At 48.1% G+C, this 16,702-nt stretch overlaps 1 protein-coding gene across 2 annotated transcripts in view; it reads left to right on the forward strand.

Annotated features, from left to right (window-relative positions):
• Positions 1-16,702, forward strand: part of LOC139393127 (zinc finger protein 423) — a 153,575-nt gene that overhangs the window by 133,965 nt on the left and 2,908 nt on the right. For both annotated transcript variants that reach the window (XM_071141535.1, XM_071141622.1), the window contains 2 exons: positions 1,557-1,688; positions 5,173-5,288. In XM_071141535.1, the coding sequence (XP_070997636.1) occupies positions 1,557-1,688; positions 5,173-5,288 (248 nt within the window). The remainder of the gene's footprint in view (positions 1-1,556; positions 1,689-5,172; positions 5,289-16,702) is intronic.

Raw genomic sequence — 16,702 nt, forward strand, 5'->3', positions numbered from 1 at the left:
CTCTCTCTCTCTCTCTCTGTCTCTGTCTCTCTCTCTCTCTCTCTCTCTGTCTCTGTCTCTGTCTCTGTCTCTCTCTGTCTCTGTCTCTCTCTGTCTCTGTCTCTCTCTGTCTCTCTCTGTCTCTGTCTCTCTCTGTCTCTCTCTGTCTCTCTCTGTCTGTCTCTGTCTCTCTCTGTCTCTGTCTCTCTCTCTCTCTCTCTCTCTCTCTCTCTCTCTCTCTCTCTCTCTCTCTCTCTCTCTCTCTCTCATAGTTTGACAGAATTCTCCCAATGTTTAACTCATACATAACCCTCATTTCACCTTATTTTCACGTTTGGACCCGTATGCAGTATGCTAGATCTATTGTCAGTTGATGTTTGTAGATCAGTATTCTATGGGTCAGTTGGTGCTGTTGGTCGTGTTGTGGTTATCGCTGTAGGGTTTATTCTCTCTCTTCTCTCTCTCTCTGTGTGTGTCTCTGGGTTCATGGGAAGTTCCACCTGCTGCTTCAATCTTGCCACAATTTAATATTTTAAATGGTAATCAACCACCATCTCAGGGTGGTTTGGGACAGAAAGGCATCCCACCCAAACACGATGTCTTTGAGGAAGCAGCAGCGGGGAGGGGCAGACCAAAGGAGTACCCTCGCCAATGCCTCTAAGCCCCGTCCGCACCCAGCTCCACACCCCCCTCCTTCCCGTAGCCATTCAGACAGGGATTAAGGCACCCTTGTGCAGGCCTTTGAGACGGAGAGGAGATTGGAGTCAGTGGATGTGGTTTTGGTATGGGGGGTGTTGGTGGGGTGAGGTGGGGAGGTCAGGGGGGTGTTAGGGATGTTTGATTGAAGACTTTATTAACTCTGCGTGCCACTGTTGCTGAGCAGCGGGACACCTCGGGGCATGGGGGACACTGTCTGTGGTGGGACAGCGGGGTAGGCGGGGAGGTTGCCTTGAGGGGGGACAGGGACCGGCAGCGGTGTCTTCCACGGTTCGGGGCTTGGCGAGAGGCTGCGATTGGGGCGCAGTGGAGGTAATCTGATGGCACGGGGACGGGCGCGGCTCGGTCCTGTGTGGCGCTCGGCCGATAAGACAGGAGCGGAGGCGCCCAGCCAGGACCCAACGCCCACCTTTCATCTGTCCCACGGCGGAGGGGGCCGCTGATGTCATTCATGCAGGCTTAAAATAGAGCGGCGAGCAGGGGGAGGGCACATAGCCCAGACCACTGGGGGTGGCAGGCAATTACCGGCCGGGAGAGAAGAGGCACTGGGAGAAGGGGAGGGGGGAGCGGCTGGTCACACAGGCCAGTTCTGAGAGAGAGAGAGAGAGAGAGAGAGAGAGAGAGAGAAGCGGATGGACATCCCTTTCTCAGTAGGATTCAGACTGGACATGTCTCCCTCTCTGGGCATATGGGAGAGAGGCAATGATGGAATTGAACCGCTATACTTTAGTACACACACACCTGTACATGAGCTGACGCTTTTAATTGTGTGTGTTTGATAATAATGTATGTGTATAATGTGTTTCCCCTGCCTTCACCCTCTGACCCTCCTTGTTGTATGGTGTGTTCTTGTTTTGCAGAGGAAGGCATCAATCACGAGTGCAAGCTGTGTAACCAGATGTTTGACTCTCCGGCCAAGCTCCTGTGTCACCTGATCGAGCATAGCTTCGAGGGCATGGGCGGCACCTTCAAGTGTCCCGTCTGCTTCACAGGTGGGGAGGGGGGACAGGTGGAGGGCAGTCAAGGTGCTTCAGTGTCTGACCGACATTAACATACACAAACATAGAGACAATTTGAACACATGGTCCACTCGAGCTGCAGGCCCCAACACATTTCTGCCCTTTCACATACATATAATAACATCTCACCCATAAAATAGCAGAGCTGCTAATACACGGACCCTGTTACATTCTTCACCTTTCCACCCTCTCCTTCTCTACTCCTCCATCTCCCTCTGTCTCTCCATACCTTCCACCCTCTACCCCTCCTGTGGTAAAATACAATCCTCCTCCTGTATCCTCCTGTATCACATTTCCAGTGGGTAAGAAGTTTACATAAACTAAGTCGACTGTGCCTTTAAACAACTTGGAAAATTCCCGAAAATGTCATGGCTTTAGAAGCTTCTGATAGGCTAATTGACATCATTTGAGTCAATTGGAGGTGTACCCGTGGATGTATTTCAAGGCCGACCTTCAAACTCAGTGCCTCTTTGCTTGAAATAATGGGAAAATCTAAAAAAGCTTGTAGACCTCCACAAGTCTGGTTCATCCTTGGGAGGAATTTCCAAATGCCTGAAGGTACCACGTTCATCTGTACAAACAATAGTAGGCAAGTATAAACACCATGGGACCACGCAGCCGTCATACCGCTCAGGAAGGAGATGCGTTCTGTCTCCTAGAGATGAACGTACTTTGGTGAACAACAGCAAAGGACCTTGTGAATATGCTGGTACAAAAGGTATCTATATCCACAGTAAAACGAGTCCTATATCAACATAACCTGAAAGGCCGCTCAGCAAGGAAGAAGACACTGCTCCAAAACCGCCATAAAAAAGCCAGACTACGGTTTGCAACTGCACATGGGGACAAAGATTGTACTTTTTGGAGAAATGTCCTCTGGTCTGATGAAACAAAAATAGAACTGTTTGTCCATAATGACCATCGTTATGTTTGGAGGAAAAAAGGGAAGGCTTGCAAGCCGAAGAACACCATCCCAACCATGAAGCACAGGGGTGGCAGCATCATGTTGTAGGGGTGCTTTGCTGTAGGAGGGACTGGTGCACTTCACAAAATAGATGGAATCATCAGGCAGGAAAATTATGTGGATACATTGAAGCAACATCTCAAATGGGTCTTCCAAATGGACAATGCCCCAAGCATACTTCCAAAGTTGCAGCAAAATGTCTTAAGGACAACAAAGTCAAGGTATTGGAGTGGCCATCACAAAGCCCTGACCTCAATCCCATATAACATTTGTGGGCAGAACTGAAAAAGCGTGTGCGAGCAAGGAGGCCTACAAACCTGACTCAGTTACAGCAGCTCTGTCAGGAGGAATGAGCCAAAATTCACCCAACGTATTGTGGGAAGCTTGTGGAAGGCTACTCGATACATTTGACCAAAGTTAAACAATTTAAATGCAATGCTACCAAATACTAATTGAGTGTATGTAAACTTCTGACCCACTGGGAATGTGAGGAAAGAAATAAAAGCTGAAATTAATCACTCTCTACTAATATTCGGACATTTCACATTCTTAAAATAAAGTGGTGATCCTAACTGACCTAAAACAGGGAATTTTTACTCTGATTAAATGTCAGGAATTGTGAAAAACTGAGTTTAAATGTATTTGGCTAAGGTGTATTTAAACTTCCAACTTCAACTGTAAATCCATATAGTAAAGAATTACCTAAATAGGAAAAAACTCACTCCACACATCAGAGTCGTGAGATCGTGAAAATATTATGATAAATACCCAAGCTGCAGTTGACCGAGCAGAGCCAGTCCACAGAGGTCAACTCTGTGCTTCTGAGTAGGAGAACTCCGGTCCTTCAAGAGTCCTGCCGTGCTTATGGGAACCTTAATTAGAGCTGATTTACCCATGGTGCAACCTGGTCAGACGTCCCCCCTGAGTGGCTGAGACTCACACTGTCCACTCTTTTCAGTCACAGGCACAGCCACAGAGTTAAGCACAGGGCCAGGGCCGGCCAGGCGTAGCACAGAGACTAGCCCAGCCACTATCAGCTTGATAATGGCACATGCACAGTCACAGAGCTTGACAGGTGTAACACTGAGACTAGCCGAGACTAGCAGGCCGAGCAGAACGGCTCAAGACTCAACGGCTGAGACTCACACAGTCCACTCTTTTCAGTCACAGGCACAGCCACAGAGTTAAGCACAGAGCCAGGGCCGGCCAGGCGTAGCACAGAGACTAGCCCAGCCACTATCAGCTTGATAATGGCACATGCACAGTCACAGAGCTTGACAGGTGCAACACAGAGACTAGCCCAGCCACTATCAGCTTGATAATGGCACATGCACAGTCACAGGGCTTGACAGGTGTAACACTGAGACTAGCCGAGACTAGCAGGCCGAGCAGAATGGCTCAAGGTCCTTCAGGCTTGGCCGTGGTCCCCTGTGTCTGCTGTGCCCCAGATCATAAAGGCCCTGAGAGGTCAGAGAATAAAGAGCAGTTTGAAAGAGGAGGGCAGCTAATCCTCTGTGGCCGTCCGGATGGTTTAGGGGCCCGCTGTACGTGTCTTCAGAGTTAAGCAGCCAGGGCTCTACAGGCAGCAGGCTGAAAGTCACATTGGACCTCCGGCTCCCCTCTAAGAATCAGAAATATTATTTCCACTGAAATACAGATATGGTTGACCGCAGCTGAGATGCCATTTTGTGTCCTTCTTTATCCATTGTCATCTTTCTGTTTGTCTTTCAGTATTTTTTTGTTGTCTGTTTTTAGTTTCTCTCTATCTATCTGTTTCTCTAGTAATTGGACATCCCAATCCCTCCCTGCCTGTCTAAGAATCTACCTGTTTGTCTGTCTGCATCAGATGACTTACTGTAAGCTCAGACCATGTAGCAGCCACCCTTCTCTCTCTCTCTCTCTCTCTCTCTCTGTTCCTCTCAGTAGATGTGTGTCCCCCTTCCCCCACAGGTACACAGCACTCTTTTAAAGTTTAACTCTATTCCTGTGCGGGTTATGAATAAATTAGGGGTGCTGCTCCTTTGGGGAGGGTTAATAATTCAGACTTTCCACACACACAGCAAACTTAAGTTTACTGAAACAAAACAGAAGAAAAAAAACAAAGGAGTGAAAATGAAAAAACAGGAATGGAGGGTAATTTATTGATAAATATCACAAGGTTTGTAGGGGATAGTGTAGTCTGCTTGCTGTCTCCATCTCTCCATCTCTCCTCTCATTCCCGTAGCGGCTCTGATGGAGCTTCATCCACTAATGCTCATGTGAGAGGGGTCCTTTTCCCTTTATTTGTATTGACGCTGTTGAAGTTGTTGTTTTAGTTGAACTAGTATGACTTTGTCTCTAGCCTCAGGATTTGCAATCAGGGAGAGTGAGACTTGAAACCTTTCCCTTTTCCCTCGCATAATTGTATTCAAAAATCTAGTTCTCTAGCTAGCATAACGTATCACCAGTCTGACCAATCATCTAACCTATCCTCCTACTTCTCCCCTCCCCCAGCCTTTGTCCAGGCCAATAAGCTGCAGCAGCACATCTTTGCCGTCCACGGTCAGGAGGACAAGATCTACGACTGCTCCCAGTGTCCACAGAAGTTCTTCTTCCAGACTGAGCTCCAGGTCAGTACACTAACACTCATTTCAAAACAACAGAGTGATGGCATCTCTCAGTACCATACAGCATCTTTTGCTGGCCAATATAATCCAAAATCATAAGATATGACTTCAATATGAATTGCTTCTAATGGACTCCTGAGTATCTTAGCAGAATTTTTGATAAACCAATATTTTTGTCCACCTCAGTTTATGGTCTTCACTACCAGGATTCAATTCCAGTCTTAAACAGGCTGTTATGACAGGGTTTAGTTAAATGTCTTCTGTGGAATGATTGATAATTAATAAGGAAATTATCAGCAGAGTAAATGAGTAGCTTCCTTATGGGCAGTAACGGTTAGACTCCAGTCCATTGAGCTAATCAATCAGCTCTCCTGCTGGGCTCTCTGGTGCGCACACACACACACACACACACACACACACACACACACACACACACACACACACACACACACACACACACACATACTACCCCTGACACAAGCACACACACTCCTCCTCTCATTCATACATACTCTTACAGGAATCCATTTGAATATCATAGTGAGAGGCCATCATTTAACTGGGCTACCGCTACCACATACACAACCAAAAGTATGTGGACACCTGCTTGTCGAACATCTCATTCCAATATCATGGGCATTAATATGGAGTTGGTCCCCCCGTTGCTGCTATAAAGCCTCCACTCTTCTGGGAAGGTTTTCCGCTGGATGCTGGAATATTGCTGTGGGGACTTGCTTCCATTCAGCCACGAGCATTAGTGAGGTTGGATACTGATGTTGGGCGTTTAGGCCTGGCTCGCAGTCGGCGTTCCAATTCATCACAAAGGTGTTGGATGGGGTTGAGGTCTGTGCAGGCCAGTCAAGTTCTTCCACACCAATCTCAACAAATCATTTCTGTATGGACCTCGCTTTACGCAAAGGGGCATTGTCCTGCTGTAACAGGAAAGGGCCTTCCCCAAACTGTTGCCACAAAGTTGGAAGCACAGAATAGTCTAGAATGTCACTGTATGCTGTAGCATTAAGATTTCCCTTCACTGGAACTAAGAGGCCTAGTCCAAACCATGGATAACAGACCCAGACAATTATTCCTCCTCCACCAAACTTTACATTTGGCATTATACATTCGGGCAGGCAGCATTCTCCTGGCATCTGCCAAACCCAGATTTGTCTGTCAGACTGCCAGATGGTGAAACGTGATTCATCACTCCAGAGAACACGTTTTCACTGCTCCAGAGTCCAATGGTGGTGAGCTTTACACCACTCTAGCTGATGCTTGGCATTGCGCATGGTGATCTTAAGCTTGTGTGCGACTGCTCAGCCATGAAACCCATTTCATGAATCTCCAGACGAACATTTCTTGTGCTGACATTGCTTCTAGAGGCAGTTTGGAACTTGATCGGTGCTTCAGCACTTGGCAGTCCTGTTCTGTGAGCTTGTGTGGCCTACCATTTCGCGGCTGAACCATTGTTGCTTTACAGACGTTTGGTGACACATGGTGCCACGTTGAACGTCTCTGAGTTCTTCAGCAAGACCATTCTACTGCCAATGTGTTGCTATGGAGATTGCATGGCTGTGTGCTCGATTTTATACACCTGTCAGCAAAGGGTATGGCTGAAATAGCCGAATCCATTAATTTGAAGGGGAGTCCACATACTTTTGTATATATAGTGTACTACTTGTAGTACGACCACACCTACATATACTTATACACACTGTTTTAACCACTGAAGACGCTGACACACTGTACATGTACATGCAGACGCAAAGACATGTGGATCTAGCCACCCCTTCCCTCCACCAGGTTTACTTTCCTCCATCCGTCCACTCCTCCCTCCCTGTCTCCCCCCACCCTGTCCTGGCAGGGTTCAGGCTGGGTCGGGTCATTAGGGTCCAGACAGATCGTGGAGGGCCAGGCTCTGTATAACTCACTCCAGGGTGGGTCCAGTGGGCAGCTGGGGTCAGTGTTATTCTGCCCTGCCCCTGGCTGGATCCATCATCCTGAGCTATCGGTCTAGTACTACCAAAAACCATCCCTCTCCCCCTCTCTTCCTCATGTGTTCTCCCTCCTTCTCTCCCTCTTGTCCTCATGTGTTCTCCCTCCTTCTCTCCCTCTTGTCCTCATGTGTTATCCCTCCTTCTCTCCCTCTTGTCCTCATGTGTTCTCCCTCCTTCTCTCCCTCTTGTCCTCATGTGTTCTCCCTCCCTCTCTCCCTCTCTTGCTCATGTGTTCTCCCTCCCTCTCTCCCTCTTGTCCTCATGTGTTCTCCCTCCCTCTCTCCCTCTTGTCCTCATGTGTTCTCCCTCCCTCTCTCCCTCTTTTTCTCATGTGTTCTCCCTCCCTCTCTCCCTCTTGTCCTCATGTGTTCTCCCTCCCTCTCTCCCTCTCTTGCTCATGTGTTCTCCCTCCCTCTCTCCCTCTTGTCCTCATGTGTTCTCACCTCCCTCTCTCCCTCTTGTCCTCATGTGTTCTCCCTCCTTCTCTCCCTCTTGTCCTCATGTGTTCTCCCTCCCTCTCTCCCTCTTTTTCACATGTGTTCTCCCTCCCTCTCCCTCTCTTCCTCATGTGTTCTCTCTCCCTCTCTCCCTATTTTTCTCATGTGTTCTCCCTCCCTCTCTCCCTCTTTTTCTCATGTGTTCTCCCTCCCTCTCTCCCTCTTGTCCTCATGTGTTCTCCCTCCCTCTCTCCCTCTTGTCCTCATGTGTTCTCCCTCCCTCTCTCCCTCTTTTTCGCATGTGTTCTCCCTCCCTCTCCCTCTCTTCCTCATGTGTTCTCTATCCCTCTCTCCCTATTTTTCTCATGTGTTCTCCCTCCCTCTCTCCCTCTTTTTCTCATGTGTTCTCCCTCCCTCTCTCCCTCTTTTCCTCATGTGTTCTCCCTCCCTCCCTCCCTCCCTCCCTCCCTCCCTCCCTCCCTCCCTCCCTCCCTCCCTCCCTCCCTCCCTCCCTCCCTCTCTCCCTCTTTTTCTCATGTGTTCTCCCTCCCTCTCTCCCTCTTGTCCTCATGTGTTCTCCCTCCCTCCCTCCCTCTCTCCCTCTTTTTCTCATGTGTTCTCCCTCCCTCTCTCCATCTTGTCCTCATGTGTTCTCCCTCCCTCTCCACTCTGGTAGTTGGTAGAGGAGTGGGTGGGTATGCTAGCCCTAGGAGTGAGCTGCCTGTGAGCATAATGGACAAATAATATCCATGGCTCCATTTGGGGCTGTAACCTAAATCTCCTGACCATCCCACAGAGCCCCCCCCTCCTCTAGCCCCGGACCCGGCCCCCCCACCCTGACGTGACAGTGATGTAGGGCTGATGGGGGTGGGCATATGGCCAGTCAGTCCATTTAGCAGCAGGAGGAGCGCTGAAACCTGTCTGTCACTGTCTGCCTCACTCCGATTCCGGGCGACCGAGAGATAAACACCAACTGATCGCACAGTGTGGCATGGCCCCATCTCACGTCTCTCCACTTTTCCACACTCCTCCATTTTTCCTCAATTCATTCCATCCTATATGGCCACACCTCTCCCTCCTGACCGGGTCACGCTGTCTAAAAGAGGTGATGTTCCTCTCTGAGCTCGTCTAGGTAGGACCACTCGCTCCATCACCAAGCTATAGGAACGCCACACTCACATGGCCACAGCAGCATCCTCTGATGGGCTTGAGTGTGTGTCCTTCTTCACTTTTACTGGCCCTGTTCCATGTTTGGACATTGCCTCACCCATCCCGCCCACAAGCTCCCCAGCCCACCCCTGTGCTTTGCCCCAGGAGGAACAGTTGGGGATATGCAATGGTCTGAGTGCGGAGATGAACTGGGCTGGTCGTGGAGGTTAGTGGTGGGGCTGGTTGTTTGGGTGTTTGTGTTAATGAGGTCTGAATGGATGGAGGATGGAGGAGGCGGCCTGACCTGTCTGGGCTGTGCCCTGCTCGGGGCTCCCTACCCCAGCCCTCTGAGGGCCCAGGCAGGGCCACCCTCCGTTAATCTTTCAGCTGTCCCTTGGGCCTGTGGGGGGACACGTCACTGCATCATCCCTTCTCCCTCATGGCCACCTACTCCACGCTCCTCACTTTTCAAAACTCTCTCTCATGCCCCCTCTCTCTCTCGCTTTCTCTCTCTCCTTGTCCCATATGTACCAGCCCCCATTCATATTTTAGCCCATCTCAGCTCCTCTCGTCTCTTCTCTCCTCATCTGTGCCTCTCCCCAATGCCCCATAAATAGTGCAGACGTAAGCTGGTAAATAAGTGATGCTTCGCCCCTGATCAGCGCTGTTAGACCCAGCCTGCCGGATCTGGATTCCTTTACTGGAAACTTCAGAGACTTGGATGTTTTTTGTGTGTTGTTGTTTGTCTCCCCCAGGTGCCGCAGAGTGCCCCCCCCCCCCACCCCACACTCACCAACCCTCACCCCTCCGTGGTCTGCTGTCATTCGCTGACAGCATGGCTGATCTTTACACTATTTAATTTAACCCTCAAGGGAGGGGGGGGGGGGGGGGGGGCGCCACCCAGCACTCCCCCTCTGTTCGCATGTGTGTACACTATTTCCTTTAGCACTAGTAAATATTTAACTCCAGTCAGCAGTTTGGAATGAGAGGAGGGAGGGGTCTCTGTCCTCCGGCTTGTTTGTTTTTTGATTCCTCCTCCTCCCTCCCTCTACATCCAGAAAGTGTTGAATATTTGAGGGCAGCGCATTCTCATCCACAGCTATGCTGCTATGACAGTACTGTAGGAGCTGGGGTTTGGGTCTTAGAGCAGAGATACAGAGAGCCGGGAACATGGGCTGCAGCGTTTACACAGGCAGTCCAATTCTGATCTTTTTCTCACTAATTGGTCTTTTGACCAGTCATATCAGATCTTTTCACATCAGATCATTTTCAGAGCTAATCCGATTGGTCAGAAGACCAATTAGTGAAAGAAAGATCCAAATTGTAAATGCAGCCATGGAGGCACACCACTAACATACAGTGTGTGATCTGTGTCTGCTGTGTTTGATTGGACAAGTAGTGCACTAAGCAGTGTCTTTGTTAGCCTCATGTACATTCACGTTAGCAAAGGTATTGCCTTAGTTAGTCCTTGTCTATGTTCTCTGCTGTAGCTATGCTACGGTGTGTGAATATTGTAGTGTTTGTCTGTGTGTGTGTGTGTGTGTGTGTGTGTGTGTGTGTGTGTGTGTGTGTGTGTGTGTGTGTGTGTGTGTGTGTGTGTGTGTGTGTGTGTGTGTGTGTGTGTGTGTGTGTGTGTGTGTGTGTGTGTGTGTGTGTGTGTGTGTGTGTGTGTGTGTGTGGGTTACTGGGGAGTTCTTAGTTCGCTCATTATGGCGTGCCACGGTGTGGAGGCAGGATTTGATCTAGGTGTCCCAGTGACAGTCTCTAGTTGTGTCCCCGCTGCCCCACTGTGCAGAGTGGCGCTCCATGTTATTAGAATGGGGACCAAGAGATCTCTCTGCAGACCTCCCCACCCCAGCCCCCCGCCCCTTCCCAAAACCTCCTTACAAAATGATGGCCAGCTCAGAGCTTTGCAGTCTGGGGACTGCATGCACCACATGCAGGATGCATACAGCTGTCTGGCATACCTGGGTCTGTCTGAGCTGCACCACAGAACACTATGGTCCACTGTGGTAGCCTACACGGCTCTAGTTGTCAGGCAGCGGTGTGAAGCTGTGGTCACGGTATAAATGGTGTAGTCTTACACAGCTCGATAAACATATTGTACAAAAACAACACTTGAGATGAGAACCAGGATTTTGGTTCAGTCTTTGTGTATAGCATAGCAAATGTATCAACTTCTGAGGAGATGGAGTGTGGAACATACTAGACCGGAATGGCCGATTAATTAGGGCCGATTTCAAGTCTTCATAACAATCGGAAATCGGTATTTTTGGAAGCCGATTTGCCGATTTTTTTATGTATATATTTTTTTACACCTTTATTTAATCTGTATTTAACTAGGCAAGTCAGTTAAGAACACATTCTTATTTTCAATGACGGCCTAGGAACGGTGGGTTAACTGCCTCGTTCAGGGGCAGAAAGACAGATTTTCACCTTGTCAGCTCGGGGGATCCAATCTTGCAACCTTACAGTTAACTAGTCCAACGCAATAACGACCTGCCTCTCTCTCGTTGCACTCCACAAGGAGACTGCCTGTTACGCAAATGCAGTAAGCCAAGGTAAGTTGCTAGCTAGCATTAAACTTATCTTATAAAAAACAATCAATCATAATCACTAGTTAACTACACATGGTTGATGATATTACTAGATATTATCTAGCGTGTCCTGTGTTGCATATAATCTGACTGAGCATACAAGCATACAAGTATCTAAGTATCTGACTGAGCAGTGGTAGGCAGAAGCAGGCGCGTAAACATTCATTCAAACAGCACTTTCGTGCGTTTTGCCAGCAGCTCTTTGTTGTGCGTCAAGCATTGCGCTGTTTATGACTTCAAGCCTATCAACTCCCGAGATGAGGCTGGTGTAACCGAAGTGAAATGGCTGGCTAGTTAGCGCGCGCTAATAGAGTTTCAAACTTCACTCGCTCTGAGCCTTGGGGTGGTTGTTTCCCTTGCTCTGCATGGGTACCGCTTCGATGTGGTGGCTGTTGTCGTTGTGTTGCTGTTTCGAGCCCAGGGAGGAGCGAGGAGAGGGACGGAAGCTATACTGTTACACTGGCAATACTAAAGTGCCTATAAGAACATCCAATAGTCAAAGGTTAATGAAATCCAAATGGTATAGAGAGAAATAGTCCTATAATAACTACAACCTAAAACTTCTTACCTGGGAATATTGAAGACTCATGTTAAAAGGAACCACCAGCTTTCATATGTTCTCATGTTCTGAGCAAGGAACTAAAATGTTAGCTTTCTTACATAGCACATGTTGGACTTTTACTTTCTTCTCCAACACTTTGTTTTTGCATTATTTAAACCAAGTTGAACATGTTTCATTATCTACTTGAGGCTAAATAGATTTTATTGATGTATTATATTAAGTTAAAATAAGTGTTAATTCAGTATTGTTGTAATTGTCATTATTACAAATACATTTTATTTTTTAATCGTCCGATTAATCGGTATCGGCCTTTTGGTCCTCCAATAATCGGTATCGGCCTTTTGGTTTCTCCAAAAATCGGTATCGGTGAGAAATTATAATCTGTCGACCTCTAGAACATACTATGGTCCCTCACTACCTCAGCCCCAGGACCTGTTTAAGTTGTTCACCTGTTTTTCTGTGTTTTGTTTTCGTTCTCATCCTGCACTGCGAAAGAAACTCAGACAAATTTGAGTGTGGTGAATTCAAATGAAAAACGCTCTACATGGGGTAAGCTAATCTTCTGAGAAAATCAAGACATTCACATCCTGTCATCTTACCATGTTGTGTGTGCACGTTATTTCCTACAAGTCTCTGAAAGGGGCAATGACACCATGTATAATACCCACACACACATTCCCCATAGAGATTCTGTCACAAACCTTCCCCTCGTGAAATTACCCTCCCTAAGTGACAGTGTGGAATGAAGAGAGAAGGAGGGAGGCCATGGCTGCCCTGACTCCCAGAGAGATGAGGTGTCTGGGAGAAATTGGGGGCCAGCGTGGAGGTGGGAGAGGAACCCTGGGACAAAGAGGAGGAAAGATCCACAGGGATAGTCAGCTATTCTATGTCTCTGTTCTTCACTCTCCATCCTTTCCCTTTATCTGTCTGTTGCATTCCATTATATGTATACTATCAAACACATAGAGCTGGAGAGGGAGATGGAGGGAGAAGGGAAGGAAAGAAAGAGCGAGAGATGGAGAGAGAGGGGAAGGGAAGAAAGAGAGAGAGAGATGGAGAGGAGATGGAGGGAGAGGGGAAGGGAAGAAAGAGAGAGAGAGATGGAGAGAGAGAGGAAGGGAGAGGGGAAGGAAAGAAAGAGAGAGAGAGGAAGGGAAGAAAGAGAGAGAGAGATGGAGAGGGAGATGGAGGAAGAGGGGAAGGGAAGAAAGAGAGAGAGAGATGGAGAGGGAGATGGAGGGAGAGGGGAAGGGAAGAAAGAGAGAGAGAGGAAGGGAAGGGGGGCAGTTCTCTCTTCCTGGACCCTGTCTCTGTTTCAGTGTGTCTGCCTCCACAGAGCAAAGCGTCGTCCCTAGTCAGATATAACAGTTCAAAATAATCTAATCTAATTTTATTTGTCACATGCGCCGAATACAACAGGTTACAACACCTTACAATTAAATGCTTACTGCTTATATGCTTACTTACATAACCAACAATGCAGTTTTAAGAAAAATAAGAGTCACATTTTTTTAACTAAATAAACTAAAGTAAAAAATAAAAGAGCAACAATAAAATAACAAGGCTTTTACATGTGGTAGTGATATAGAGTCAATGTGCCGGGTACAGGTTAGTAATGAGGCTATATCCATGTGGTAGTGGTATAGAGTCAATGTGCCGGGTACAGGTTAGTAATGAGACTATATACATGTGGTAGTGGTACAGGCCAGTCCAGATCATTGAGGTAATATGTACAACTGAGATGTGTTGTTGCGGTACAGGACAAGCGCTGCGTGCTGTGGTTCCACTCGTTGCCAAAACAGGACTGTCATGGCTTTGACAGTGACATATGAGCTGGGGGTATTGTCTATGAGTGGGTTCTCCTGGCACTGAACAGTGTAGAGACGTGGTTGCACTGTGATCTGATCAACCACAGTAGAGATGTGGGCTCGATCACTAGATCAACGTCATACATCACACCACTCACCACACTGAGGGTGTGGTAACGACATGGAGGTGTTACTCTATGTAGGGTCTCTGTCTTTCTCTCTCACTTGGTCTGTCTGTCTCTCATTCTCTCTCTTTTCCTCTTTCTCTCTCTCCATCATAGAGAACACACAGGACGGGGTCTTTTACACCCTGATGTTCTCCATTCAGCAGCTGGAGGCTGACACAAACACACTATAAATCACACACCACTGACAGCTCTACTAGGGAGAGAAGCTCACAGTCACACCATCAAACTTCCTCTTGAATATTCCCATCCCTTTCTCTTTCGCTCTACTCCTGTCTCTCTCTCCATTTCCCTCTCTCTCTCTCTTCCCTCTGGGTGGTCATTTTGTTGTGACACCACAAAGCGCAGCCGACTACATCAAACCCCTCCACTCACCTCTCTCTATATGCTTTGTTCGCTGCTCTTACCTTTTTTTGTTTTTTTGTTTAGGGTGCGTTGTAATCAAATAAGCGGGGTCCCCGGGGACCTGTGGGGATTGAGTGTGTTATGACAGTGACACGGAAAGGGAATGGGAGTGTGCTCTGGTGATCAGGCCCGGGCAAGCCCGGAAGAGCGAATGGGAGAGCAGCGCTGCATGTCTCTCTGTACTCTGTCACCCATGGCACAGTCCGTCTGGGGCCCCTGAGCTCATCTGGCCCTCAACACTCCGCTACGCCCCATAGAGTCTGTACGGATCTCACTGCTGTGCCTCAGGTCCCCTCTCTGTTCTCTCTCTGGGTGTGCACGTGCATAGTATGTGAGTGCACATGTTTATATCATATTGTATATAGCTAACCCCATGTTATATTCCACAGGATATACTTACACCTCTTTGTGTCCCATTCTATAGTTGGAACAGGATGTCTTGGTAGGTGTGTTATTGTGTGATATAGGGAAGATGAGGGACTGAACCCCATAGCTGTAAGGCCAAGGAGGGATTCATTAGTTACACCAGCTGTATCAGGACAGGACCTGTAATACTGTATATCTACAGCCATTTCAGTGAGTGTGTGTTATGTTTAAATAAGTCTAACCAGGTTAGTGTGTTTCTGTGCAGTTGTGTGTTATGGCTAGCCAGTTCTATGGGTTTGTGTGCGTGTGAGTCTTTTGGATGTGTTGATGTCTCTGAGTCTGAGCTTGGCTTAGCAACAGGGGAGGTTGAAGTCCCTCTTGGGTGAGAGGGTGGGAGCCGGCAGGATCATGACGAAACAGTACATGGCTGGAGAACGGGCACATTTATTTGGTGGGGTGGTGGGGTTAGGGGAAGGAAAGAGGGAGTGCGAGGGGGGTTATTTGTAGCGCACTCCCCAGTGAGTTTCCTGTCTCTCGGAGGTGAAAACCTGGGAACATATGAAGCTTTAAGACAGCCCATCTGTTAGTCTCCGGCCCTTGGAAGACTGTCAGCGGTCTAAAAATAAGCCACACTAAAGTGAACCAGGCGGCAAAGGTGATTTTTCATTTTGTGTTAAAAACAGAGCAGAGCAAAGAGGGACAGGCTAGCGCCAAAAGCAGTATTTCCTCTTCCTGTGGCTGTTTGAGATCGGGGCATATAGGCTAATCAGAGTATGCTAGACTTGCTCAGCGATGCTACTACAGTAGATCATGTCGGTATGTTATATCACCACAGACAAGATTTAACGCCCTAGCTGTTCAAGTGTTCCCAAATAGTGGACACGTCTGTTAAGGCTGCTGCTATTCTGCAAAAGCAAAACAATTGGTGTGAAAGTTGTTGTTCTAGTACATTGATGTGCAGAGCAGAGGACTGTTTGTTAGAGGATTCCTGGTGAACTGACATGTTTAAGTCTCACCACCCCTGCCTGCTTCCCAGAGGACTGTGTTTGTTAGAGGATTCCTGGTGAACTGACATGTTTAAGTCTCACCACCCCTGCCTGCTCCCCAGAGGATGCCACAGAGCCTGGAGCCGTGAGGTGCCGGGGGGCCAGGGGGCCCTGCGGCGGCGCCTCAGACGCCTGATTGAAAGTGACATGATGGCAGCCCTGTCTAGGTCCTCGCGCGTTGTAACACAGTTAATAAAGCGTGTGTGTTGGAAACGTAGATTTCATTTTCCTTTATCTTTATCTCCTGCCTCCCCTCTCTCTCCCCCTCTGTTCTCCCCTTTCCCTCCTCCCTCTTCCTCCCCCCAGTGTGTGCAGCAGTCTCACAGTCTCTGCATTAGTAATGCGACTGGGCCATATTTCCCATGAGCCCACAGCTCGGCAGGATTTAGCCTCTCTTTTATAACCAGTTTAGGAAAACAATGACAGCCTAGATATTGACTGAGCAGTGAGGGGCTGTTCTGCCCACTGCACAGCCTCCCTGTGTAGAGGGGCGCTGTTCCATCCATCACACAGTGTCCCCCTGCTACACTGTGACATGCAAGCATGCTCTCTCTGTTTAGTTTGATGGTACAATACAAAGGAATAACACTGTCTGTGATGTTCTACCTTTGTTAGTACAGTGGTTATCTTGTCGACTTGATGTCTTTTGTCTTGGCAGTGAGGGAGTTGAAATGTGATGTTTTCTATTTAGATATGTGTAATGTGGAGTTGTTAGCCATTGATGTTGTGCAGTCTGATGGGAGGAGGAGGTTGTTTCAGGATCAACTCTTTGCTAGTTCTTCAGGTTGTAGGGGTGTAATAGTAATAGTGTTTGTCAGGTATTGGGTGATGTGTGTGTTCTCTGTCCGATGACAGGGTGTGTTTGTGG

Source organism: Oncorhynchus clarkii, chromosome 1 (genome assembly GCF_045791955.1).
Source record: "Oncorhynchus clarkii lewisi isolate Uvic-CL-2024 chromosome 1, UVic_Ocla_1.0, whole genome shotgun sequence".
Taxonomy (NCBI): domain Eukaryota; kingdom Metazoa; phylum Chordata; class Actinopteri; order Salmoniformes; family Salmonidae; genus Oncorhynchus; species Oncorhynchus clarkii.